At 44.8% G+C, this 26,546-nt stretch overlaps 1 protein-coding gene across 3 annotated transcripts; it reads right to left on the bottom strand.

Moving 5' to 3' along the window:
- Positions 1-18: 18 nt before the first annotated feature.
- tep1 (telomerase-associated protein 1) lies at positions 19-25,841 on the bottom strand. Of its 3 annotated transcripts, XM_053437548.1 has the most exons (56): positions 25,685-25,841; positions 23,926-24,425; positions 23,591-23,782; positions 23,277-23,426; positions 22,904-23,068; positions 22,686-22,823; positions 22,023-22,094; positions 21,814-21,932; positions 21,229-21,386; positions 20,977-21,086; positions 20,774-20,852; positions 20,136-20,328; positions 19,498-19,894; positions 19,234-19,386; positions 19,061-19,132; positions 18,490-18,605; positions 18,245-18,310; positions 16,072-16,215; positions 15,547-15,838; positions 15,294-15,415; positions 15,076-15,189; positions 14,732-14,849; positions 14,351-14,539; positions 14,033-14,220; positions 13,788-13,929; positions 13,391-13,570; positions 13,207-13,299; positions 12,757-12,892; positions 12,479-12,638; positions 12,072-12,205; positions 11,895-11,983; positions 11,588-11,702; positions 11,388-11,414; positions 11,102-11,312; positions 10,861-10,981; positions 10,547-10,671; positions 10,367-10,466; positions 10,099-10,254; positions 9,769-9,981; positions 9,354-9,410; positions 9,043-9,178; positions 8,648-8,899; positions 8,400-8,551; positions 8,077-8,184; positions 7,870-7,974; positions 4,239-4,368; positions 4,063-4,148; positions 3,695-3,821; positions 3,351-3,481; positions 3,137-3,258; positions 2,276-2,404; positions 1,843-1,942; positions 1,323-1,464; positions 1,125-1,207; positions 769-873; positions 19-534 (listed from the first exon to the last, which is right to left on the bottom strand). In XM_053437548.1, exons 2-56 carry the CDS (start codon positions 24,421-24,423, stop codon positions 415-417), a joined length of 7,932 nt encoding a protein of 2,643 aa, XP_053293523.1. In that variant the 5' UTR covers positions 24,424-24,425; positions 25,685-25,841; the 3' UTR covers positions 19-414. The 3 variants fall into 3 exon arrangements, with proteins under 3 accessions (XP_053293523.1, XP_053293521.1, XP_053293522.1); XM_053437546.1 differs by having other exon boundaries at positions 11,102-11,414; XM_053437547.1 differs by having other exon boundaries at positions 11,102-11,414; positions 23,950-24,425.
- Between the last annotated feature and the right edge of the window lie 705 nt (positions 25,842-26,546).

Below are 26,546 nucleotides of genomic sequence, written 5' to 3'. Positions count from 1 at the left end.
TTAGACCAAAGCAAACAACACAGTGCAAATACTTTATTGTCAAAGAAAATATCATTCATGGTCATAAACCCATTGCACCTCGAAAGATTGATATCCCACATTCTTCTATTCATTCAATTACATTTTCCAAAATAAGCATAAATACGTTTAGCTCCAATAAAACAATAAGAATATATTTTTAGAGCTTGATATATTTTATACTTGCATCTTATAATTGCAAGTTTTCTTCATCTTAATCAAAGGCACATGTAAACATTATATAATTAGAGCTTTACAACTGAAACATAGATTTCCCCTTATTTTCATTACCTTTAATTGCACGTTACCATATTGGAACAAACAAAACAAAAACAGCTGTGTATATGTATTTCCTATAATCTTTGGTAAGTGTAGCGTTTAAGTGTTTTTCGTGTATTACTCCTTCCAGGAGAGAAAGTAGAGCTTTCCTTGTCCGTCGGCACAAACCAGCTCAGTTGGTTTTTCTGGATTCACCTCCAAAGCCAGGACCGGACCTCCACACACAAACATGCCCACCTGGAGGAGGAGGGGGGAGATGAGAGGAGGAGAGAGACAGAGAGGAGGAGAGAGACAGAGAGGAGCACAAAGAGCAGAGGAACAAATGCATTGGAACACATGTTTGATAAACAAATTTATTCGTCCACTGACCCTAACCCTGACTATTTACAGCAGTATGTGTGGTTTTGGTCTTTTTATTTGGGTCACTGACAAAACAAAAAACCCACAGAACATCAGCAGACTGTATGGTACCTGTTTCTCAGTGGTTCTGTCCCACAGCTTCACCGTCTTGTCGTAGGAGGCAGAGATGATGGTGCTTTCAGTGAGTCTCAGCACACTGATCCTGTCATCGTGAGCCTGACAATAAAACATCATTAAAATCATAAAAAAAAAAACAAGTACAGTTAAAAGGGACACACAATCATTTCAGATTTTTGTCTTCATTTCCTTGCAGAGTCAAAGTCACTATTATTGACGGGCAAGGATTTTTTTATTCGCAGATGAGCTCGTCATTTAAATGTTTTGCTGAAATTATAGGTTAATGTACTTGGTTATTTCCCAACACATATGAAAACAAGCACTTCTCTCTTATGTTCTGAGTCTCTTACAGGTTTCCTGCTGGTCCATATTGAAACCTCTGAAGTCTGGTTGAACCACATGTTTCCACTCATGTCTCCACACACAATGAACTCTGAAAAAAAAAGGATCAACATATATAAACGTTTGAATACAATGCTGCCACGTACAGAGGTGACCTTTTATAATAATAGTTATGATCAGTTGTATGTAGTTGTTATAGTTTGTACCTCTGTCCATTGTTACAGCTGATACTGCGCTTGGGCTTGCCCTCTTCTCCTTCCTCTCCATATCCTCCTCCTGCTGCTGCTCAAGCCTTGACTTCATCGAGTTGAAAGCTGAGCTGAGTTCAGTTTTGGGGCCCATGGAAAACTGAGGACAGAGGGGACATTACCAACCATCAGCAAAAGAAAAGTAAACTGTTCATTTTCTTTTTATATGGGAAGAAAAAAAATCTATTTAACACAATGTCTTTGTTTTCAAAGCTAACACCCGACATTTTTATTTTCAAGTATGATCCTGAAAACCAGAGCAAACTTCTTAATATTGATACTAAGATATGTTTGTATTAATATTACATATTGTGCAGTCCAATCAATTTAATATGATACTTAATATGATATAATACTTGTCATGTAAAATTTTAGTTTTCTTAGATTATTTATCTTACTTGGGTGAAGACAGTGACAAGTATGCTTCATGTAAAACAATGATATTGAGGATATGAGACTCAGGTTCGGTGAAACTCACGATGAAGCCGATGCGAACTTCTCCTTTCTCTTCGCCCGCCAGCCACACGCTCATCTCGCTGTTACGGTTTACACCAAGGAACCGGACTCTGTTGAACCAGCTGCACGAACACAAACACAAAAAGAACTTTTAAATGTTATTGTGTAATTTTTAAAACCTTGGAGGTTAAAAGAAAAGCGCAAGGTGTATAAGTAAGAAATAGAACCTGTGTAAATTAAACCTAACGAGGAAATGAATCATAAAACTGTGCACTTAATCTAAAGTATTTGTCAGGTTCAGCTAATTTACAATTAGTAAACAATTACATTAACTTGAATATTCTGTCAATTCAACAAGGAAAACGTCATCATCAGCTTCAATCCACTTGGACAGAGACTCAGTAGAAGCCTGGAAGCAGATTTTGGTTGGTGCTGTACAACATGCAGGTCGTTACCTCCATATATCCGCCCTGTTGTTAGTGATGTCAAATATGAATCCGCTGCTGGACACACCGATCAGGGACGAGCAGAAGAAGAGGCTGACCAGAGGATACGGCACTGTGTACGTGGTCACCTTTACCAGACTGACATAACAACAGAAAACACAGAACACAGTTAGTTAGTGTGTAGAATGCATTTAATACACTTATTCACTAGAAGTACAGGATTAAGTTAAGTTAGAATTGTTGTCAACTCCACTGCTGATGTTCTGAGGCTCCCCTGGATTTACACTACACTGAAATCTATCTATTTATTAAAAAATGTCAAAGACTATAAACTTATATTATTGACTTTTTTACGATTTAATAGATAATCCAATAAAAACACAAATGATCAAATTAATAAAAGCATAGATCATCTGGATAAAATAAGATATACAACAGAATTGTATGTAGAGTCAGAAACTGGTCTGAATTCCCCAGAAAAAGGAAGAGCAGTATTTTGGTGGTTATGTTCGGCTAATCTGTCAGTAAAAGTATTAATCTCTATTAATCCAAAAGCGTGCTGCTACTTTCAAGTAGCAGCACGCTTTTGGATTAATACTTGGAGTATCAAGTATAAATAAATCAAATTTTTCTTACTTTAAATCTCACAAAAGTCAGTCTTCGCTCTTTTTTTTCCAGGATTACATTTGCTTGATTTAATACAAGTGAATTAATTATTTTATTCTATATTTTGCTTTCTTGTGCAGCTTCCCCAGATGTTATTGAGAATTTGTACATAACTTCTGATCATTTATAGGTTAAAAATAACAAAATGGAGGATGTCAGGTCCTGGATGGCAGTTTGTAGTGTAACTGTTTAGTTGTTGTTTACCTTCCACTGTCGTGCTGTTGATTCCACACAAGCTTCCACACATCCACAACCTTTTTCAAGCTGCCCACAGCAAACTGGCCGTCAGACAAGGAGCAGATTGCTGTGACGCTGCTGTCTGAAGCCTGACACGAACAGACACACTGCGTCATTACACAAACACACAAACACGTGTATGCTTTATGTACAACTCCCTTTTCCCGGTGCTTTTCCTCACCTGCTTGCGGCAAACCACAGCGTTGTGCTGCCACATCTCCAGCAAACCGGATGTATAACCAGCGAGACACAAGTCGGCGCTCTGAGAGAAGCACAGAGCTGTGATGGGGTCCGAGTGTCGGAGAGGACTCTCTGAGCAGGAAACACACAACACACAGGTGAGGACAGTTTCTAAACAAGCTTCAGGCTCCAAAAACAAACAGCAGCAGATAAACTGCACTTTAATCATTTTGTCTTGATATAGGCGACCATGCATTTCCACTAATAACAGCACAACAGTCTCCATCTTGATCTCATCCTGTAATGTCTTTCTTAATTAGACAGAGGCAGAATACACAGTATTACTTGTCGTCCATGTCCAGCTTCGCAGTGAGCAGTCTTCAGACACAGTGAGGAACTCTGGGACTCCTCGCTTGCGGACGACTCCGTGAATCGTTCCGCTGTGACCCAGGAAGCTGTTGAAGTGTTCCATCTGTACATAGAGGAGGAGGAAGAGGAGGAGGAGGAAGAGGGAGAAGAAGAGGAGAGAAGAAGAGGACAGGAAAAACCGTAAGATGAATGACAACGTCCTGTGCATTTAGACTAGAATGAAAAATGAGACCAAATTGATCGTAAACTAGTCTTGCACCAACAATAATGGGAGAAAACATGAATGGTTCAAACCTGACATGACATATGTTCATAACTTCAGAGCCTTTTATTTTGAAACAGACCTGTAGTGGTTTCCAGAGCTGCACTGTGCCGTCATCAGATGCAGTGAGAACAGTCATTTCCTCTGGGTTGACTTCTTTGTTCTTGTCTTAAAACAAAGGCAGGAGTTTGGGTAAAAAAGAGTAAGTTTAACTATAAGAAGCAGAAAACACAGAAGAACGTGCACAGGTCGACTCACCTGTGTCAGTGAGGAGGGAGCAGTGGTGTATTCGCTGCTTGTGAGCAGAGATGTGGCCGATTTCTACGTTGGTTTCCCAGCTCCACACATGAAGAGCTCCCTCTGCACAGCCGGCGATCACGTACTGTCCCTGCACACGGAAATAACACGGACAGTCAACACGGAGAAAGAAAATAAGACATTTCTTCACTTTACATTATCAACTTTATTACTACCTCTCCTGGAACCGTCACCTTATCGTGGTGGAGAGGTTTGCGTGTCCCTGTGAACCTGAGGGCTGTGTTGTCTGGAGCCTTGTGCTCCTGGTAGGGTCTCTCATGGCAGAGTGGTCTCAGGTGAGGGGCCAGACTAAGAATGGTTCAAAAACCCTCAATGAATATCGATACAAGAGGAGATGGGACCCAGCCCGGAGGAAGCCCGGGGCCCCCGTCTGGAGCTAGGCCCAGACGGAGGGCTCGATGGCGAGCGCCTGGTGGCCGGGTTTGCCACGGAGCCCGGTCGGGCACAGCCCGAACAAACTACGTGGCACCCCCCCTCTCTTCATCTCATGGGCCCACCACCTGTGGGAAGACCCGTTGGGGTCGGGTGCGCAGCCACATGGGTGGCAGCGAAGGTCAGGGGTCTCGACGGACCAGACCCGGGCGGCAGAAGCTGGCTCTGGGGACGTGGAACGTCACCTCGCTGTGGGGAAAGGAACCGGAGCTTGTGAGGGAGGTGGAGCGCTACCAGTTAGATCTGGTGGGGCTTACCTCCACGCACAGTCTCGGCTCTGGTACCGTACTCCTGGATAAGGGTTGGACTCTATTCTTCTCCGGAGTTGCCAAGGGCGTGAGGCGCCGGGCGGGTGTGGGGATACTCATAAATCCCCGGCTGAGCGCCGCGGTGTTGGAGTTTACCCCGGTAGACGAGAGGGTCGCCTCCCTGCGCCTAAGGGTTGTAGGGGGGAAAACTCTGACTGTTGTTTGTGCGTATGCACCAAACAGCAGCTCAGAGTACTCGGCCTTCTTGGAGACCCTGAATGGAGTCCTGCATGGGGCTCCAGTAGGGGATTCCGTAGTTCTGCTGGGTGACTTCAACGCCCACGTGGGCAACGATGGAGATACCTGGAGAGGCGTGGTGGGGAGGAACGGCCTCCCTGATCTGAACCCGAGCGGTCGGTTGTTATTGGACTTCTGTGCTAGTCATGGATTATCCATAACAAACACCATGTTCGAACATAAGGGTGCTCATAAGTGTACCTGGTACCAGAGTACCCTAGGCCGAAGATCAATGATCGATTTTGTGATCGTGTCATCTGATCTGAGGCCGCATGTTTTGGACACTCGGGTAAAGAGAGGGGCGGAACTGTCAACCGACCACCATCTGGTTGTGAGTTGGATCAGGGAATGGGGGAAATTTCCGGATAGACCTGGTAAGCCCAAACGAGTAGTGCGGGTGAACTGGGAACGTCTGGAGGAGGCCCCCGTCCTAGGTATCTTCAACTCACACCTCCGGCGGAGTTTTTCTGGCATTCCTGTGGAGGTTGGGGACATTGAGCCGGAGTGGGCGGTGTTCAAAGCCTCCATTGCTGAAGCTGCGGCAGCTAGCTGTGGCCTCAGGGTCTTAGGTTCCTCAAGGGGCGGTAACCCTCGGACACCGTGGTGGACACCGGTGGTCAGGGAAGCCGTCCGATTGAAGAAGGAGGCCTTCCGGGATATGATATCCTGGAGGACTCCTGACTCGGTTGCAGGGTACCGACAGGCCCGAAGGGCTGCAGCTGCTGCCGTGTCGGAGGCTAAGCAGCGGGTGTGGGAGAAGTTCGGAGAGGTCATGGAGAAGGACTTTCGGTCGGCACCAAAGTGTTTCTGGAAGACTATCCGGCACCTCAGGAGGGGGAAACGGGGAACCATCCAAGCTGTGTACAGTAAGGATGGGACTCTGTTGACCTCAACTGAGGAGGTCGTCGGACGTTGGAAGGAACACTTTGAGGAACTCCTGAATCCGAATAACACGCCCTCTATGTTGGAGGCAGAGCTCGAGGTTGATGGTGTTTCGTCGTCAATTTCCCTGGTGGAGGTCACTGAGGTAGTCAAACATCTCCGCAATGGCAAAGCCCCAGGGATTGATGAGATCCAGCCAGAAATGCTAAAGGCTCTGGGTGTTGAGGGGCTGTCATGGTTGACACGCCTATTCAACATCGCGTGGGAGTCGGGTACAGTGCCAAAGGAGTGGCAAACCGGGGTGGTGGTTCCCCTGTTCAAAAAGGGGGACCAGAGAGTGTGTACCAATTATCGGGGTATCACACTTCTCAGCCTCCCTGGTAAAGTCTACTCCAAGGTGCTGGAAAGGAGGGTTCGGCCGATCGTCGAACCTCAGATTGAAGAGGAACAATGCGGTTTTCGCCCCGGACGTGGAACTACGGACCAGCTCTTCACTCTCGCAAGGATCCTGGAGGGGGCCTGGGAGTATGCCCATCCGGTCCACTTGTGTTTTGTGGATCTGGAGAAGGCGTATGACCGGGTCCCCCGGGAGAAACTGTGGGAGGTGCTGCGGGAGTATGGGGTAAGGGGGTCTCTCCTCAGGGCCATCCAATCCCTGTACTCCCAAAGCGAGAGCTGTGTTCGGGTCCTCGGCAGCCAGTCAGTTTCGTTCTCAGTGGGTGCTGGTCTCCGCCAGGGCTGCGCCTTGTCACCAATCCTGTTTGTGATATACATGGACAGGATATCGAGGCGTAGTCGTGGTGGGGAGGGGTTGCAGTTCGGTGGTCTGAGGATCTCGTCACTGCTTTTTGCGGATGATGTGGTCCTCATTGGATCATCGGCTTGTGACCTTCAGCACTCACTGGATCGGCTGGCGGCCGAGTGTGAAGCGGCTGGGATGAGGATCAGCACCGCTAAATCTGAGGCCATGACTCTTAGCAGGAAACCGATGGATTGCTTACTCCGGGTAGGAAATGAGTCCTTAGCCCAAGTGAAGGAGTTCAAGTACCTCGGGGTCTTGTTCGCGAGGGAGGGTACTATGGAGCGTGAGATTGGCCGGAGAATCGGAGCAGCGGGGGCGGTATTGCGTTCGCTTTACCGCACCGTTGTAACGAAAAGAGAGCTGAGCCGCAAGGCAAAGCTCTCGATCTACCGGTCGATCTTCGTTCCTATCCTCACCTATGGTCATGAGGGCTGGGTGATGACCGAAAGGACGAGATCGCGGGTACAAGCGGCCGAGATGAGTTTTCTCAGAAGGGTGGCTGGCGTCTCCCTTAGAGATAGGGTGAGAAGCTCAGTCATCCGTGAGGGACTCGGATTAGAGCCGCTGCTCCTTTACTTAGAAAGGAGTCAGCTGAGGTGGTTCGGGCATCTGGTAAGGATGCCCACTGGGCGCCTCCCTTGGGAGGTGTTTCAGGCACGTCCAGTGGGGAGGAGACCTCGGGGAAGACCCAGGACTAGGTGGAGAGATTATATCTCAACACTGGCCTGGGAACGCCTCGGGATCCCCCCGTCAGAGCTGGTCAATGTGGCCCGGGAAAGGGAAGTCTGGGGCCCCCTGCTTGAGCTGCTCCCCCCGCGACCCGACCCCGGATAAGCGGATGACGATGGGAACTTTATTACTATTGTTATATTACTACGGTAAAAAAGAGAAGATGTGCTTATTTTCTCACCAGACAGCAGACAGAGGTCAGAGCACTACTCCAGGAGATTTCTCTGAGTTGTTTGCCCGTCTTCAGATCCCACAAACACAGTCTGCCATCGTTAGACGAGCTGATCTGGAGAGAGACAGGATGAGGACAAGTTTCAGACGTCACTCGTGTGAGGGGGAGGACACAGGTTTTCGTTTAGGGACGTGTCTTCATGATACGTGCACTCACCACACAGTCTGGGGTCCAAACGCAGCCTGTGATCCAGTCTCTGTGAGAGTGAGGGAGGGACTTAGAAAGAACAGGAGGTGACGGGTTCATGTCCCAAACCATCAGAGCCTGAAACAACGGATACAACACAGCAGGTCAGCGGTTTAGTTTGGGTTCATATCCACCATGATTGTCTCATTACAGTATCTTCTCCTTTGATATCTATATTTCAAGCGATTGAAATCAAGACTGAATCTGAGGGACCACGAAGGATCTGTATCATATAACCAGCTTCACATCCCTGCATATAAACGGTTAACAATGCAATCTGGTAAATTTGTTACCGTATCTTTTCCACCGGAGAGTAGCTGTCCACCGTCGGGGCTGAAGGCCAAACAGGTGACTCCTCCTCTGTGGCCCCTCAGCAACACATGAGGCTCCACATGGGAGCCAACGGACAAATCGCTCAACAGCCACAAAGCAATGGTGAAGTTATCTGGTTAAAGGGAAACAGAGAAGAGTAAACAACAGAACATATATTGGGTTGAAAGCACCTGACATAAACACATTCATAGCCATCAGGGATTCTTACCTGAAGCTGTCGCCAGGTAAGTAGAGTTCTGAGCCAGTGCCAGGATGTCACCTGGTTGCACACCCAACGTTCCCACTATTCCCAGGCTCCTGAACGTCCCCTCCTCTCCCTCTTCTCTCCTCCAGACTCTCAGATGTTTGTCGCTCCCTCCGGACACCAGCAGCTCGGCTTTGGTCTGCTCTGCGTCCAGAGCGACCCACAGCAGGCACAGGATGGACACGTCAAGGTCCCTGGACGACCAAATCATCTTACCTGCAGTGAAGATGAAATCCTTTATGGTTTGTGTATTTGTAAAACTACCTCGAAGCCGTCATCCACATATCTCTACTTGTTCAGGCAGCTTTGCGTTTTGCAGGGAGGACATTTAAAATACAAATATGATTTTTCACACACACCTGAGTCCAGACTGAAGAGTTTGATGCCTTCCCCATGGTAGCCCACAGCAGCGTAGTCTCCATTCACAGCCACACACAGCGCCGCGGAAACTGAGTTCACGGTCTTGAGTTTCTTCTGAGGAGGCTCCAGGTCACACTGTGGAATCATTTGAGGGATATGAAGAGAAAGTTTACTATGCAGTATAAAAATACTAAGTTTCAGGTTGGAGATGTTAGATAATTGTTTGTTTACACTCTATGACATGATAAAATAAACTGAGGTTAACTGTGTGACAGTAAGGCTTTATTATAAAAGAGAAATAGGAGCTTACATTATCACTTTTTAGTGCAGCGACAGAACGTCCGAGTCCTCCTGACCAGAGCTGGAGCTGGAAAAGACCCAAAGAAAAATAGAGTCCTCAGGAGATGACCCGGAAAATGTTAAAGAGCAGATCTACCACAGTTTCCTGAAGTCGTAATATTAATCTCACGGAACCAGAAACTATGTGATCACAGAAAGACACAGATAGCAACAATATGGATCCTTATATCTCCAGGGATTCAAAATGTGTGAGAAGGAAACAGCAGCAACAGTTCTACTGAGAGACATTTAGTTTCTTAATGAGCTTTGGGACGACAAACATTTTTGTAAAAGTTTGTAATTGTGAAGCAGTATGAACATAAACCTTATTAATACAGTATACCATAATGATCCAGGTTCAGTGTTTAGAGGCAGCGATATCTCACCATGTGATCGGAGCCGCCGGTCAGCAGCATGGCTCCTTCATCCAGGAAGGTGAGGACCTCTGTGGCTCCGTGGTGAGCCTGGAAACATCCCACACAGGTGGAGGTGGGCACCGACCACACCCTGACCTCTCCGGATATCGAGCCAGAGCAGAGCATGGAGGAGGAGGAGGAGAAGGAGACGCTTCGCACGGAGCGCTGGTGACCACACAGGGACTAGGGACACAAACGGACAGAGACAGAGAAATAGAAATTACAAAAGTCCTCATAAATCTATGTGGGGTTTTAATTTAGCTGCTTGTGTTTCTGAGGTTTCTCCTCGCTGTGACTCACAGTTTGAGTTTCATTCTGAAGCCAGTTCCACACGATCACTTTCCCATCCCAGCAACCAGCAGCCAGCAGGCGCGCCTCGGGGTCAAAGGTCACACAGTTCATGGGGCTGGGGCTGGTCAGCACTGCTACCTCATGACATTGAGTGGCGGACCACACCTGATGAGCAGAAAACATGGGGAACAAATGATAAAGCAAGGACAACACTGACTGTGTCATGAAATGAAAAAAGACAACAGACAAAGTTGAAGGTGATTTGTTTGGGACCAACTTTCAGCATGAAGTCCAGAGACACAGTGGCCAGGTGCCTGTGGTCTGCAGAGATATCACTCGCTGTTATCACATTCACGTGGCCCTTAATAAGAGCAGTCCTGCAAGAAGAGGAAGCACAAATCAGTTTACTCAAGTCTCACTGACCTGACTGTAGATTCCTAACTCTCCCTCCTCTCACCTGCAGCCGGTCTGGATTTCCCAGATCTCTATTCGTCCGTCAAAGGAGGTCGTAGCAAGATGTCCGTCCTTCAGAAAGACGCAGCTGGAGATGCCGTCACAGCTGCTCACCAGCGACTTCACTTTCTGTTCACAGCCAGGAGAAAAATCAGACCCACTGATTCCCAGAGAAATGGATTTTAAAGGATGTAAACACACTGAATGTCAGAGTTTGTGTTTGTTTGGTACCAACGAGCCACTAAACAAGAGTCTGACCTGATGAAGAGCATCAGGTCGAAGGCAAACAAGTGTAGGACTTGAAAGTTGTGTTCATACCTGTCCCGTCTGTGCGTTGATAAAATGCAGCGTTCCCTGACCGGTACCGACCACCATCAGCTCTCCATCCGGACTCACATCCAAACAGGTGGGATCAGAGGAGAAGCTCGACACCAGCTCACTGCGGTGAAACACACAAGACCACCGGCAACTTTCTGTTAATGTTTATCACAATCTAATCAAACAACAGATTAGAGACTAACAGGGGATTCGAGGAACACCTCCAGCACAATGTGTTTACCTGGTGTCTTGATCAATCTGATCTTTGTTGTTCAGACACTCGACCACCCTGATGCCTCCTTTTCCCACCATGCCTTGGGCCCAGATGTGAGCAGAGGTCTCGGGGGGCTCGTTGAAGGCCTGCTGGATGAACAGAGGTGGGCAGGACGAGAGCAGGGAGGCGTGGCGCCGCAGGAAACTCCAGCAGTCCTCCAAATGGTCCAGGACGCCCGCTGTTAGGATAAAGAGAAACTTGTATGAGGACTTAAACACGTCTGGCAGGAATCTGTCCATTTGCAGGCACTTACAGGAAGGAGCAGACTTCTCCTTCTTATCTGCAGGGAAAGAACAATTTCACAGGATACAATCATTGGGATTATTTATTAAATTATCATTTAACCTGCCCTGCCAACAATTTTTAATTCATGAAGTTGCACACAAGAGAACGTGTGAAGGACTAAAAGGAAAATTTACACATTTATCATGTAGTATCTTCATGCGTACTCACCGTATAAGCTGTAGGTTTCCAGGAGGTGGTGCAGGAGGCCGTGGCGCACACAAGCATACAGGAAGTAGTAGCTGGAGAGCAGGGAACCGAGCGCCTCCAGTTGGCCACTCTCGATCTGACCAAAGACAAATAGAAGAACCACAGAGTTCTAATCTGAAGTAAAACATTCTAAGCAGTTGTATTTTTATTTTATTACTATGATTTGTAAAATGTCTCTTTACATATTTCGTTAATTTGCTTCACGCACGTCACAATAAGAGCTTGACTCGGACTTCTCTATGATGTCCAGTGACATGAGGGGACTCACCAGGTTGGAGGGCAGGTGCATGAGGGAGTTGGCCTCACAGTGGAGGAAGGTGTTGGTTTCCTGGGGGTCGGCCAGCGTCCACAGATGAGCTGGAAACAGGAAACAAAACATTTCTAACCGGCCACAGTGACTTTATACTTTGTGGATTAAAAACAAGCGTCGTGTGTTTTACTCTACCTGCCAGCACCAGGTGAGCTCTGGTCCTGTCACTTTCTGCTGGGAGGAGAAAGTCCTCAAAGCTCTGCCGCACCTCCGGGTTCGTGAGAGACAGCAAGTCGTCGGTGTTGTGACAATGAGACGAACCAATCAGACTGCAGGAAGCAAATCAAATAGATTAATCTCCTTTTGCTCTGGATACTGAAGGCAAATCAACCCAAATGTGCATCATGCCTCTAACACGCCTCTATAATCTAAAGCACATCACCACACTTTAAAACCCTTAGTTCCTTATTGAGATATATTATTTACAAAACCAGGACGGAAGGAAAAACATACTTTTTTTACAAGCAACTTAAGTCAAATTCCAACACTAATATTCCTTAGTCTTGAAATGACTTTGCTTTGAAATCATATGGGATTCACACCTTCGTAAACTCTGCACTAAACTGGTGAAAGTTGCCATTGGAACGCGTCCTTTGGGCGTCCAGGACAGTTGAAGCACGTCCTGCCATGACACCGGCCTGTCCTGTGAGGACAGGTGATTGCATGTGTTCAGTACGGAGTACAAGTCTCTCTCCCTCAGGCCTGTGGATCAAGACGAGAAAATATTGAGTCAATAATAATTAGCAGACAATAGACGAGAAGCAAAGTTTTAAAATATTGCTGAAAATGACGTTTAAAGTATCTCCTGGACTGATCGTACCGGTCGGGCTGACGGTGAGGACCGCCAGGGTCCAACGCAGTCCCAGCATGCCTCTGTGCTGCGAGCAGAGTCTGTTCAGGTTGTGCTGCACCAACTGACTCAGAGACTCAGGCAGGTCCTGCAGGGTCTTCTTCAACTGAGACAAAAAAAACATTAGTTGAGCTGCGATGTGCATGAAGCTAAATAACTAGCAGTGTGTGTATGTGTAGTATACGTATACAACATATCAGGCTGCAGCTAATAGTTGTTTTTATTGTCAGATGATAATATCCTTGTTTAAAGGGCAAACAGACATTCCGTTAACTGACATATGAGACAAAAGAAAACTGAGAGGCAGAAAACATTTTAATTTGAAGGTGACTAAGGTAATTGATCAGTTTTTAAGATGACTAAAGATATTATAATCGAGTCTATTTTATATCTATTGAACAGACTAATTTAATAACCAACCTGATCGAAGGAGGCAAAGTTCCTCAGGTCTTCACAGGCCAGATGCAGGAACAGAGGACTCATCGCTCCTTTCTTCATTATCAGGTTCTGGAGCTGGACAGACACACAGAGCAGTTTTAGGGGAGAATCTAAATAAAAAAACTAATTAAACAATGTAGGGGAAAATTACAACTGTAAAAAGAACCTGGTTGTTGAACGCAGTGTCACTCAGCTTCTTCCCAAAAGCTTCCAGTCCTCTCTGAATGATTTCCCTCCTGTCCGGCATGGTGAGCTGTCCCAGGGTGAACGGGACAGTGCTCCTCCTCTTGACCAGCGTTTGTAAGAGATCCGCTTTAGGTGTGATGCTCACGATCAAACACACACCCTGACAAGAAAGAAGGAATACGTGTTAGACTACGGCAGATTTAAACACACACATATGAAGCAATCTGTGTGGATAAGAGGCTGAAGTCTGCAGCAGTTTACCAGGAGACAAAAGACCCATAGATTTTCTTTTGATAGAATGGGTGTAGAAACTTTGTTATTTAAAGACACCTCCTCTATTTATCCTGTAGGGTTGCCTTAGGTCTTATTTGACTGACCTGTGGAAGCTGCTGGGGTATCCAGTTAGAGTTGAGCTGACCTCCGCCATCTTGGACGCCATCCATCCCATCTACCATCAGCACCAGAGGTTTGTTCCGCTTCACGTCGCTCAACGCGGAGTGAAACTCTGAGAGCAAATCTCTGGGAACGGAATGAATATAGAATCAAACAAAAACATTTGTAATGCATTTGCAACATGAAGTACTATGTTAACTAAGTGGAAGACAATTCAAAATCTAATCACTTGTATGAGTGAGGAAGAGGAGATTTCTTCTCGGTGTTTCTTATTTTTCTAAACCACTGAACGAGGCAGCGGAGAAGGTTCTGGACCGAGCGTGCTGATTGGCTGGCAGCTGTGGAGTAGGAGATGACATCACAGACCAGGTTGGACTTGGACTTGTCTCTGGTCCTGAGGGCGTCAGCGAGAGCCGCCTGAGAGGAAACAGAGAAACACGGGAAGTTACCATCTAAAGAATCTGTGCCGAGATCATTTAAATACATCTTTCTGAAGCGAATGATCCTCAACATGTGATCAACACACGAATGTCTTAAGGAATTTTACCATGAAGACAGTTTTTCCCTCTCCAGGTCCTCCGTCCACCACCATCAGCCCTCCTTTGCTCTGGACCTGCTCCACCACCTCCACAGCTCTGGACAGCAGCTTCGCCCTGCCGAAGAACTGCCTCTGCAGCGCCTCCTGGTGCACCTCCTGCTCGCTCACATCCGATGCAGCCTCGGCCTCCTCGTCCTCCTGAAAGTAATAATGATATTATCGTAACCAACTGTGTGTGAGATTTATTGACAAATTACTTTGGATAAACTTCCAAATTTGGTCATTTTACAAGTAAATCATTGTTTCATCAGTAGTTTTGTCATTTCATGAGGGATTGTTTGATTAATTGAGGATGTGGTGATGAAAGAGACATTTTTTATATTAACTAACTTCCACAAACTGCTTCACCACAGCCGTCCAAAGGTCGTCGAGCACAGCTTTACCAAAGTCCTCCAGGTTTCTCAGATACGGTTTTCCTTCCACAACACCCCCCCACTCACACGGGTAACTAAGAGACAAAGACAGACACACAGGCTCAGCTATATATATCACTTCACGAAACCCATGCTGTAATAACTACAGCAGAAATTAAACAAGTCTAAATTAGGCTTCAAAATATGAGGCTTTTTTAACACTTTCCAACAACACTGTACTTTCACTCCGCATTGCAAAACCTCAATAAAAAGACATAAAAGGAAAAATAAAAACTTCTCCGCTGTAATGATGCGACTCACTTCTCAGTGACCTTGATGTCACTGGCTCGGATGCTGCTTTTCAAAGAGGCCATCTTGGACTCCGCCTCTTTTGATTCGGGAGCAAAGTCAGATCTCCAGGCCGCCGGAACTGATCTGAGAAACAATGGAGAAAAGTGAGACTATCAAATAGAGTTCAAGCCCAATGTGTGAAAGAAGTGGTGATTGTGTGTGAATATATTGATTCGTGGACTTCATACTTGGTAATGTTGGGATCTCTGAAGTAGCAGAACATTCTCTGGTTCACTGAATCAGGGAAAAGAGCCTGAAACTGACGTATCTCCATCTCTGTGATGGACAGACCTTCCGGGGCCGACGCCAGCTGCACACACACGGAAAATAAAAACACAATAATGCTTTTGACTGATACAACTTTTTTTTTTGATATAATATTTGCCCATATCGTCCAGCTCTAATTCTAATGTCATTTGATCTGGTCACATCAGGTCTTACCCAGCTGTGCTGTGGCAGGTCAGGGAGGACGGGTTTGGGGGGCACCAGGCCGTAGCGCTCCCCCAGCACTCCCACCATCATCTGGCTGCGACACACCTCCGACAGGCACAGCTCGGTGGCTCGGCACGACTCCTCCTCTGTCACGCCCCAGCGCAGCTCCACCTCCTGCAGGTAGAGGCAGTGAGACGCAGCCCGACGCCGCAGCTCCGGGAAGACGCTCCACACCAAGATGTCCCGCTCGGCGTGCATGTCCCTGAAGGTGGAGGAGATGAACACGCGGACTCCTCGCCACCTGACGACAGAGGAAGGAGCTGGTGTTAAGCAAGTGAGGAGAAGGCGTCTTTCTTTAACGTGAGATTTATTTTATATTTTTAAGAGGAAACATCAGATTTAGATGCTAGAAACAAAAAACACACAGTCACATAAAGTTTGTTTTTATAATTTGGTTGTAATTTACAATGGATATGTAATAATATACTCACTACTACAGCTCTAAAGACAAGTTTTTAAATTATTTATTTTTACCTTAACTTGGGGCTGACTGGAATTGAGACGACACTGTTTGCATTCTGAGGGTCTTTGGCTCCCTCTGGTGGTGGGACGTTGTACAGTTTGTCCAAATGGTCCACATGGTCCATCAGCCTGGTAGATCCTCGTTCGGCCACAAACCTGGAACCCGATGACAGAAAGCGTCCATGAAATGCTTATTTACTCTCTTTAGGGTTGTATGACTCCTGAGTGAAGGACATACGGTCACAATCTCCCCTTTGGTTCCTGAGTTACTCTGTTAAATGAAGTTTACCTGTGACCTCATGGATATAAAAGTGTTTTCTCGAACGCATCATGGCTTCATGACATACCATGTTTTGTGTGGTTACAGCCATCTTGACCCCTAAAATCTATCTATCTATCTACAGTGCCTTGCATAAGTATTCACCCCCCTTGGACTTTTTCCCATTATGTACTGTTACTAACTGGAATTCAAATAGACTTAAATAAACTTTTTCCCGTTTGATCAACAAAACATGCATAGTACTTTGGAGGTGCAAAATAAATTTTATTGTGACACAAACAATAATGAGAACAAAAAAGTTGACATCTGTTGGGTGCATAAGTATTCACCCCCCTGTGTCAATACTTGGTAGAACCCCCTTTCGCTGCAATTACAGCTGCAAGTCTTTTGGGGTCTCTACCAGCTTTGCACATCTAGAGATAGAAAGGTTTGTCCATTCTTCTTGGCAAAAAAGATGAAGCTCAGTCAGATTGGATGGAGACCGTCTGTGAACCGCAATCTTCAAGTCTTGCCATAGATTCTCTATTGGATTGAGGTCTGGGCTTGGACTGGGCCATTTTAAGACATTAACATTCTTTAATCCAAACCATTCCTTTGTAGCTCTGGCTGTATGTTTAGGGTCATTGTCCTGCTGGAAGATGAACCTCCGCCCCAGTCTCAAGTCTTTTGCAGACTGCATCAGATTTTCTTCAAGGATTTCCCTGTATTTGGCTCCATCCATCTTTCCCTCTATTCTGACCAGTTTCCCTGTACCTGCTGAAGAGAAGCATCCCCACAGCATGATGCTACCACCACCATGTTTCACTGTTGGGATGGTGGGCTCAGGGTGATGGGCAGTGTTGGGTTTTCACCACACATAGCGTTTTGCATTGAGGCCAAAAAGTTCCATTTTGGTCTCATCTGACCAGAGCACCTTCTTCCACATGTTTGCTGTGTCTCCCACATGGCTTCTGGCAAACTCCAAACGGGATTTTTTATGGATCCCTTTCAACAATGGCTTTCTTCTTGCCACTCTTCCATAAAGGCCAGATTTGTGGAGTAGACGACTAATAGTTGTCCTGTGGACAGATTCTCCCACCTCAGCTGTGGATCTCTGCAACTCCTCCAGAGTAACCATGGGCCTCCTGGTTGCTTCTCTGATTAATTTTCTCCTTGTCCGACTCTTCAGTTTGGGTGGACGGCCTCCTCTTGGTAGGTTTGCGGTTGTGCCATATTCTCTCCATTTTCTTATGATGGATTTTATGGTGCTCAGAGAGATGTTCAAAGCTCTGGATATTTTTGTATAACCTAACCCTGCTTCATATTTCTCCACAACTTTATCCCTGACCTGTTTGGTGAGCTCCTTGGTCTTCATGATGCTGTTTGTTCAGTAATGATCTCCAACAAACTCTGAGTCCGTCACAGAACAGGTGTATTTATACTGAGATTAAATTGCAGACAGGTGGACCCTATTTAATAATTATGTGACTTGCAAATGTGACTTGTGAATGCAATTGGTCGCACCAGATCTTTGTTAGGGGTTTCACAGTAAAGGGGGTGAATACATATGCACTCAGATTTTTATTTGTAAATAATTGTGAAATCCATGTAATATTTCCCCCCACTCCCAAATAATGCACTATTTTGTGTTGGTCCATTACATAAACTCACGATGAAATAAATTTTAATCTGTGGTTATACCATGACAAAATGTAGAAAAGTCCAAAGGGGGTGAATACTTATGCAAGGCACTGTATCTATCTATCTATCTATCTAGCTGTCATGACCTTGGTTGCAAACAGTGAAGCTTGAGCCAACAGTGGCTGAGCTTAACGTATCTAAACATAAAGACTGGTAACAGGAGGAGGCATTGAGTCTGGTTGAGCTTTTCTCAATAGGCTCTGGGATGTAAATAAGACATTTTACCTCAGTATTTGCTCACTGAAGCCCTGCAACACAACATGGTTCCTGGCGGTGGAGGGTCTCACGTATCTGTAACAAATCAACCCAACAGGACATTAGAAACAGGGAAGGAAACAAAAACCTTACTTTACTTAACTGTGCATTAAAAACAAACGTGTATGCTCATAAATACAAAGGATCACCTGGAATCTATTAGCTTCCTAACACCGTGAGATGTAGGCACATAAACCAGAAAAATGACACATTACCCCGATAAGACGATTTCCACCACGAGGGGTTGGCTGTTCACGTCCTTCGAGTAGTTGTTGATCATGTGATTAACAGCTTTATGCGAGTGTTCAACCACTACGATGATGTTGTCAATCTAAGACACAAAAGCATATGAGCACTGTGATCACAGCGAAGCCACATGAACTGTTGTCCTCAGAAAAACATAATTCAGCTACAGAGCAGCAGTGGCAGGCGAGTTCTCTCGTACGTGCAGTTCCAGTCCAAACTGCTAATCTTTAAATCATAAGTGTGTTGTTGTGTTTTCTCATCAGGATCACACAAAAAGTAATTTCAATGAAACGTGGAGGAAGAGTAGAACATAGGCCGAGAAGTTGCATTTTGCAGTGGATGTAATTATGGAACCATATTCTGGATCTTGATGACTAAAGTGTGACATATTTAGGGAACTGTGAGTATATCTATGAGTGTGTGCAATTTGGTTTGACCTGAAACCATAATAGATAAGACCTTTATAAAGTGAGTGGACCCTAGTCCCTGGAGGAAAGGATGCAGAACCAAAATAAAATAAATTTGTACGAATCCACTAACCTTGTTTGTCTTGGTAAATACTTTGTCGAGGTAGTCTTGTGCCCTCTCCTCGTATGGAACCTTATCAAATGACTGGAGAAGAGAAGCATTCATTAATACCGACACCAGTGAATGAGCAGGAATCTTATTAAACTTTCTCAAAGCTGAACAGTGTAGAAGAAGAAAATCCAGACCTTCAATTGAGCCATGCCACTTCTGACATTTTCCAAAAGGACGTCAGACTTGAGCTTTGCTTCTTCGCCGTGACCGTTATCGACTAAGTGGAGCTGGCCGTCCTCTGCGCTGCTGCAGATCATCAGCGAGAGCAGCATCGCCGCCTCCATCATCTTTAAAACCCGGGAGAGGTTAGTTCACTCAATTATTTTAGGAGCCAAGTCAAACACTTCCTTCCCTACGTCCTTTGTGTTAATGCTAATCTTAAATAAAACATTACGTACAGAAGGACTGAGCTTGTCTTCATTCTCCTCCTTCTTCTTATTCCTCCTCCTGAGGCTTGAGGCATCTTCTTCTTCTTCTTCCTCCTCCTCCTTGTCCTCGTCCTCCTCTTCGTCGTCCTCCTCCTCGTCCTCCTCATCCTCCTCATCGGCGTCTTCCCACTCCTCGTCGTCGTCGTCGTCCTCCTTGTCGTCCTCCTCTTTGCCTTTTTCCTCAGATGCTGGTGGGAGGCAGAAGTCCTGTTTCTGGTCCCAGTTCCGTGTAGTTGGCAGGTCGGTGAAGAGGATGACAGCGGTCCGACCTGGGAGCGGTGGCACGTTGTAACGGCAGGAGATCTGAACCGCCGTCTCCAGAGCTTTGCAGTAACGCTGCAGCAGAGCAACAGTGAACTGCCTCTGGCTGGACACACAGACACAGAAGAAGGTTCATTATATCACTGATTACACTTCCTCTTAATTCATGCAGTTGTCCTTTTGTTCATTCTGAAACAGCTTCAGACTCTTTTAACTGCTACTTCGAGGCTCAGTCATATAAAACGGAAGAATCTGTCCAGAATAAGAAGAAATAAACAAATGAAAAAACAAGATTTTTTTGGTATTGACTGTATTGGTGGATAATGGATGGATGGATATTTCCATACTTGGCCTTGAGAAGCTGGGCTTTCTTCAGTCTGTACTTTTGATAGACAAACGGCACGCGGAGCGTCATCTTCACCCTTTTCTTCTTAGTCGTCTCCCAGTCCAGACGCCTGGTACGCTTGCACTTGGGAAACTTCTTCAGGATTCCCTTCAGGATCTCCTGTGCTGAGGGAACCGCTTGCTGTGCTGTGGAGGCTAAAGGACAAAGAGGTAAAGAGGTAAAGAGGAGGTAGAGTGTACAGGATGTTCTATGATGTATATGTACACGTCTACGCAGGATTAAGCCCCTTTTCCAGTGGACAAAAAAAACAAAACAAATACCCACTAAAATCTGGCTTTGTCTTCAATGGGAATGGATCCCATCAGCTTTAACTCCCGTGTCAAATGACTCCGCCGATCGGATCCTATAAAAACCTGTGTCTTCTTCAATGATGGATTTGTGACACCCAAGTGAATGCGCTAATTTAAAACAAATAAAAACTGCGTATGTTTGCTAATTTCTGAGTTTTCAGAAGTGTGGACAGTTCTCTAACTTGAGTAAAGGAACCGAGTACTTCATCCACCGCTGCCTTTATTCCTTTTTTTTGTTGTTGTTAAAGCTACCCAGAGAGTTTTAGAGCCACTTGTTGCTGTATCTCACCCAAAGCCTGAAGCTCCATGATGACTTTGTAGGCAGCGAGGAATCTGAAAGGAAACTGTCGGCTCTGAATGACGGCTTTCTGCAAGTACATGAAAAACACACAATTACAGAGAACTGAATGAACTCTCAGCTGATAAAAGTTGTACTGTTATTTTCTAACGTAAAGTTTTCCTGCAGGCTTCACCATAGAGCGTCTGTCTCACCTTGTTGCTCAGTCTGCTGAGGACCTTCTTGTGATGAGCCTCGCTGATGCTCTGAGTGATCATGTTCCTCAGGTTCCTCAACATGGCCATGAACGGAAGAGAATTGTTATCTGTACAGGAAAGGACATCGTTCATCATCATCATCATCATCTAATATGTAAAAACTTCTTTGGATAAGTATTTATTGGCTCTTGAGAACTTCGGGCGATACAGTAATCGTGATGTCAAGCTGGAAGTGAATGTTTTGCAAACCTAAGAGTTTCTCCCAGGTGGCGGCCTTGTTGCCCTCTGCACTGACCAGTCGTTCCCAAGTCTCCGGCTCTTTGAGCTTCATGCGCTGCCCGGCTCGCTCCCTCTCCCACACACCCTCCATTCCACTGTGGTTGAAGGCCTTCAGGTCAGCAGGATACCTGCCACACACATGAGAGCGTCACATTTTGAAATGGCAGGAGACGACCCAAGTAATGTACATCCTGCTCTGAGATCCAAACCAGACCCTTCTCTCCTGCAGCTCATTGTTCATAATGAATGAGTGTAAATAATGAATGGAAAAAATGCTGAATGACAAAACTTTTTCTCAGTTGGCATAAAGATGTTACTACATATAGATCATAAATGGGATGTTAAATTAAAATGTGTTGAAAAAGTAAAAATCTACACTTTTTCCTTTTATTTTCAGACAACTTTATTTATTGAAGGCTACCAGGATGTGAAGAGGATTTCAACAAATAAGATCAAAAGTGTTTCAGAAACATTTACCATGTCGCAGTATCTCTGGAGGTCATCAGTGTGAAGTGTATTTGTATGTTTGTGTGTGTGGGTGTGTGCGTGTCTTACTTTTTTCCCAGAATGGCCATGATGTGTTTGGCCGGCCCTTTGATGTGAAGCCTCTTTATCATCTTCTTCATCGTGAACTCACTCTGCTTTTTATCCACCACCTTCTTGTCTGTCGTCAGCTGCACACGCACACAAGCACAGACCAGTTCAAACACATTACCGCCTCGGCAGCAGTACACTACCACAGTGGGAATAGCACATTGACTCACAAACTTCTTCAGAATAGATGGCTCTGATCTGAGCGTGTCTGCCCACTGTTTCAGCTGCGCCTCAGTGGGTTTCTGGGAAATCAACAGAGCAAACGATGGAGGGATGAAGAGATGATGGTTCGATGTTATTTGAGAGAAAAGACAGTTTTACCCAAATAGAAATCACACAATGTTTCTCTCCATTTTCAGGGAGAAAGAACAGATTTCAGTGTTTTTTACTCTTTTAACCAGTAAAAAAACTGAATAACTGTTCTCTGTCTGTCAATAGCAAGGATGCAATATTAGGTGTATTTTGTTAAGTGTCTCCCTTTGAAAACAAACACACACACACACAAAACACAACACACACACACACACAAAACACAGGGGAAGATTTGAAAGTATGTAAGTATCCAAATTATAATTCCTCTCTGCCAAGTGTGAAGCTGAAAAGTTGAAGGGTTTTCCAGACATGTGACCCACATAAAGACACATAACTGGAATTATTAGATGAATTATTAAATAGATAGATGGCGACGCATTGATTATATGACAAATCAATGTATAATATATAAAGAAACAGCCTCCACCACCATGATGAAGGCGAGACAGAGGAAACCACCTTGTGAACAAAGCCTGGTGATATATGGAGAAGAATGGAGAACCCAGTGAATGTTCCGGTACCTTTCCTTTGCGACTCTTGGGGCTGCGTTTGCAGCGGTGCTTGCGTGTGTTGTACTTCGCCAGTTGATACTCGCTGAACTGCTTGAACTTGTCAGCCATGGCTTTCTTCAGACACATCGGCAGGGAGTGGCTGAAGCACTGGAGACACAGTCATAGTGTTTAGACAGAACTGTTTGCATCAGGATTCCACTGAACTGAGGAGGCTGACTAATACTCACTGTGCTATAGATCCGGACGATTTCCAGCCAATCAGAGGGCAGCTGCACTGCGGCACAGAAGTACCTGCGGACATGAGGCTTGGTGGAGGGCTGATTGGCCGCCAGAGCCAATAGGAAGTTTGCTGTGATGCGAATGTTCAGCTCCTGTCGAGCATAAACTGCCACCTGGAAGATAGAAGGGAAAATAAGTATAAAGCGGATTTCCACGAAACTTGGTGGAAGGATGGGACATGGGCCACTTTCTTTAATATTGCGAAATAGGATGGAATAATTTATGGATCTTGACTAAAATAAAGTTCAGGAGCTACAGTGCACAAACAACAAATGCCTTCATATACAGACTCAAACAAACAGACATGTAAAGTGTTCACACCTTCAGAAGAAACTCTGGGTCGTGGACACTAATGTCCTTTGCCAGGTTTGTGATGTTGGTCCAAACACTGTCCTCTGCGTCCCAGGTGTCCTGACCTGGAGGTGTGTTCTTACTGACCAGGGAGCAGCACACTGCATTCAGCAGGAGATACTGAGCAACAGACAGAACGACAAAGAAGCGTGTGTGTTCACTACTGAATAGAAATAAGCACAGGTTAATATGGTTTGATGGCACTGGTGCAGGGAACTGATGAAGAAAAGGAGAATATTTCTATGTCAGACTGTACATATGGAATCATAAATAGTTTCTTCTACCTTTTTGTCCTTCAGCTCCTCCTCAAATTTTTCATTTCCTCTATCAAACACAGGAAACTCCTCCTGTGTGATGGCAGCAGGTTCGGTTTCCTTGCTGACCGAGTCTGTTTCCAGGGAAGGTAATTCAAGAGTGGAGCAAACATAATCCTCCTCCTCCTCCTCTTCAGAACGACCATCATCTTCTTCAGACTCCTGATGATGCAGAAGAATCGCCATTAGAACAGCAATACTAAGATGTATCATGAATGGTGTTTGTCAGGTATTTCAAATAAGATTGTTTTAACAGCCAAGGTCAGATGAAACAAATGATAAAACATGAAGAATATTTCATGTACCACACTTATTCCGTCAAAACTGGCCTGCATCTCTTCCGATATTTCCTCTCTGCCAACGTCTCCTCCGACATCACTCTTCTGTTGCTCCCCAGGACCGGCATGCAGGAATGATGGAGGCTGAGCCAAGCGGTTGAGCAGAGCACCGCTGGGCAGGGACGTGGGCAGCAGAGAGTCAGCAGGGATGGAGGAGGTCAAAGAAAAGGAGAAACGAGGTGAATCACTAGTTAGGAGCCTGTTCTCGGTGCTGAGGAGGGAAGAGGTGATGGAGGGCAAGAGGGAAGAGCAGGAGAGGAGGGAGGATGACGTGCAGGAGAGACTGGAGGGCTGGAGAGAGGCGCAGGAGGAGGGCTTGGACATCTGAAGAGAGGTCTGAGCTAAGATCTTATTCTCCAGACTCAGAGGAGCATAGTTGGAGCACAAACTCCTCCCACATGTTGCCTGCTGCTGCCGCTGCTCCCCTGGAGCAACGTTTACCGGCTGCAAAGTCAGGGCCCTCATCTCTGCAGAGAAACACATGGATCAGAAGGTCAAAGGTCGCAGAGAGATTGAGCCTCTCCTCTCAAACACAAAACCCTCACAATCCAAGATGACAAGCAGCTCAGCGGCATTCCTTCAACTGTTTGACTAAGCATTGTGCTACTGTAGCTGAGGGAGTGTTGCTCCGCTGATAGACTCCATAAAGAGAGACCAAAGTCTGGAAACTGTCAGAGCACAAGACCCGACACTGTTTCATTAGACACCATTTGCAACATAATGCAAGAGGTATATGGACAAACTAGTAAAGCACTATGAAATAAATCAGCAAAGAGTTAAACAACAAGAAAGGGCTTGTTTCACACAGTAAACTCTCTGACAGAGAGAGAATTTATTGTTTTAAATCCTTTTACATGCAACGTTCAGATTCACAAATATCAAAGCCTTATAAGTACATATGATGATCAGAGGAATAAACCATTTGAAAATATATTTTGGAGCTGCTGGAAATTATGAGGAGAGACAAATAACTTAATATTCTGTGACATTTTGTCAATAAAATATTCTTAGTTGCAATTTGGGAGAAATGTTGTTGGTAGTTTAAAGAAAGGAGAAAAAAATTATTAAAACTTCTAACTTTTGTTTGTTTTATCACTTTATTTGATTGTTTTCATTATTATATTATAACCAGGCGTTTGTTTGTTTTATTGCTTCATTTTACACATTGTCTTGCAAGAACTTCTTCATTCTGCTTGTATGTCTGTGAAGCACTTTAAATCATATTATTTGAAAAGTGTTATATAAATAAAGTTTATTATAAGATAAACTAAAAATCTATTTTTTCCCCAACATATAAATATTATGTATATGTATATAATAAAGTTTTAAGTTGGTCTAGAGATTAGTTTCCTTCATGTTAGGTCATATTTTCTTATCTAGTAAAAGTTTAAACTGCTCTGGACAAAATTAGTTTCCTTCCTGTTCTTATTTATTTTTTTGTCCAAAGTTGACAATTTGATCTGTTACAAGTATTAAAAACATATGACACGATCCTACCACTAAAGAATACGCAGTGAAAACACATATTAATATTTACAAACATATAATAAAGCCCAGTAAGCAGGGAATGATGATGTGACTCTGAGTCAGAATGAAGACACAACATCAGACTCTGAATTAACCTGAGACATTCGTCAACACTTCATGACGCTGATGTGTTTCCATGACTCAGGACTTTTCACAGGTGACGCGGGCGCGACCACATCACGCGAAAAAGAAAACTCACCGCAAATTGCGTACGAAGAAAAACTCCACAGGCCAAGAACACTCGTCTGGTTCCCGCAGCGTTTAAGGCGGTGTTAGCATCGGTCTGCAGCTGACGAAGCTAATGAGGCTAACGATGCTAACGGTGCTTCCGCATTCATCTGCCCAGCCCCTACGCAGGATGGACGGCGCTGATTGGTCCGTTTGTTGTATACTTTTTTACCGTAGTAACCCGAGAACAGGCAACAGCCCCTTAACGAGGCTGGCGTTGTTCTTTATTTTACTTATTCAGTCAATAAATGCGATAAAAAGAGGAAAAGTCAAAACAACAGGGCAGTGTATTTATTTTTAAATCAGGTTATTAATTCAGGAATAAATAGTATAATTCATGAGTTGATCTTCTGTAGAATATTTCATTCTTTCTGTGTAATAAACCAATGGGGAGGCAGCATGCAGTGCATGAAAACATGAAGATACAGAAAGTTTAGTTACTGTTATTAACATCTCAATCAATCAATCAATCAGTTTATTTGGATTTCATTTCTTACATTGTGCAGACCTAAAGCAATAAGAATAGTACCCTCATATCATGAATCTCATAACTTTGAGATGTGGAAACACCAAAGGAACAAACAAAGAAGGATAAAATGATGAAGATAAAATAATAAATACAAAAAATAAGGTTAGATGAAAAGGGTAAAGATCAGATAATCCCATAATAACGTGCAAAAATCTAAAAACCTGAGAAAGTTGATAATAGTTTCACGTTAGATTAGTTATAGTTAAACTAGGTTTGTTAATAGTTTCATGATTCCATTTTTTAAAAATAGTTTAACAGTTCAATGTTTGGATTTAATGTTTTATATTTTAAGACATTTCATGAA

The sequence above is a fragment of the Pleuronectes platessa genome, chromosome 13 (assembly GCF_947347685.1).
Source record: "Pleuronectes platessa chromosome 13, fPlePla1.1, whole genome shotgun sequence".
In the NCBI taxonomy this organism is placed as follows: Eukaryota; Metazoa; Chordata; class Actinopteri; order Pleuronectiformes; family Pleuronectidae; genus Pleuronectes; species Pleuronectes platessa.
This window is presented reverse-complemented; position numbering and strand designations above follow the sequence as displayed.

Coding starts and splice junctions, on each gene's coding strand:
- tep1 (XM_053437546.1), bottom strand. CDS start 24,423: ATGAGGGCCCTGACTTTGCAGCCGGTAAACGTTGCTCCAGGGGAGCAG. Junction 23,783..23,925: donor GTTTTGACGGAATAAGTGTG/GTACATGAAATA, acceptor CTGCATCATCAG/GAGTCTGAAGAAGATGATGG. Junction 2,405..3,136: donor CAACAGCACGACAGTGGAAG/GTAAACAACAAC, acceptor TTGTTATGTCAG/TCTGGTAAAGGTGACCACGT.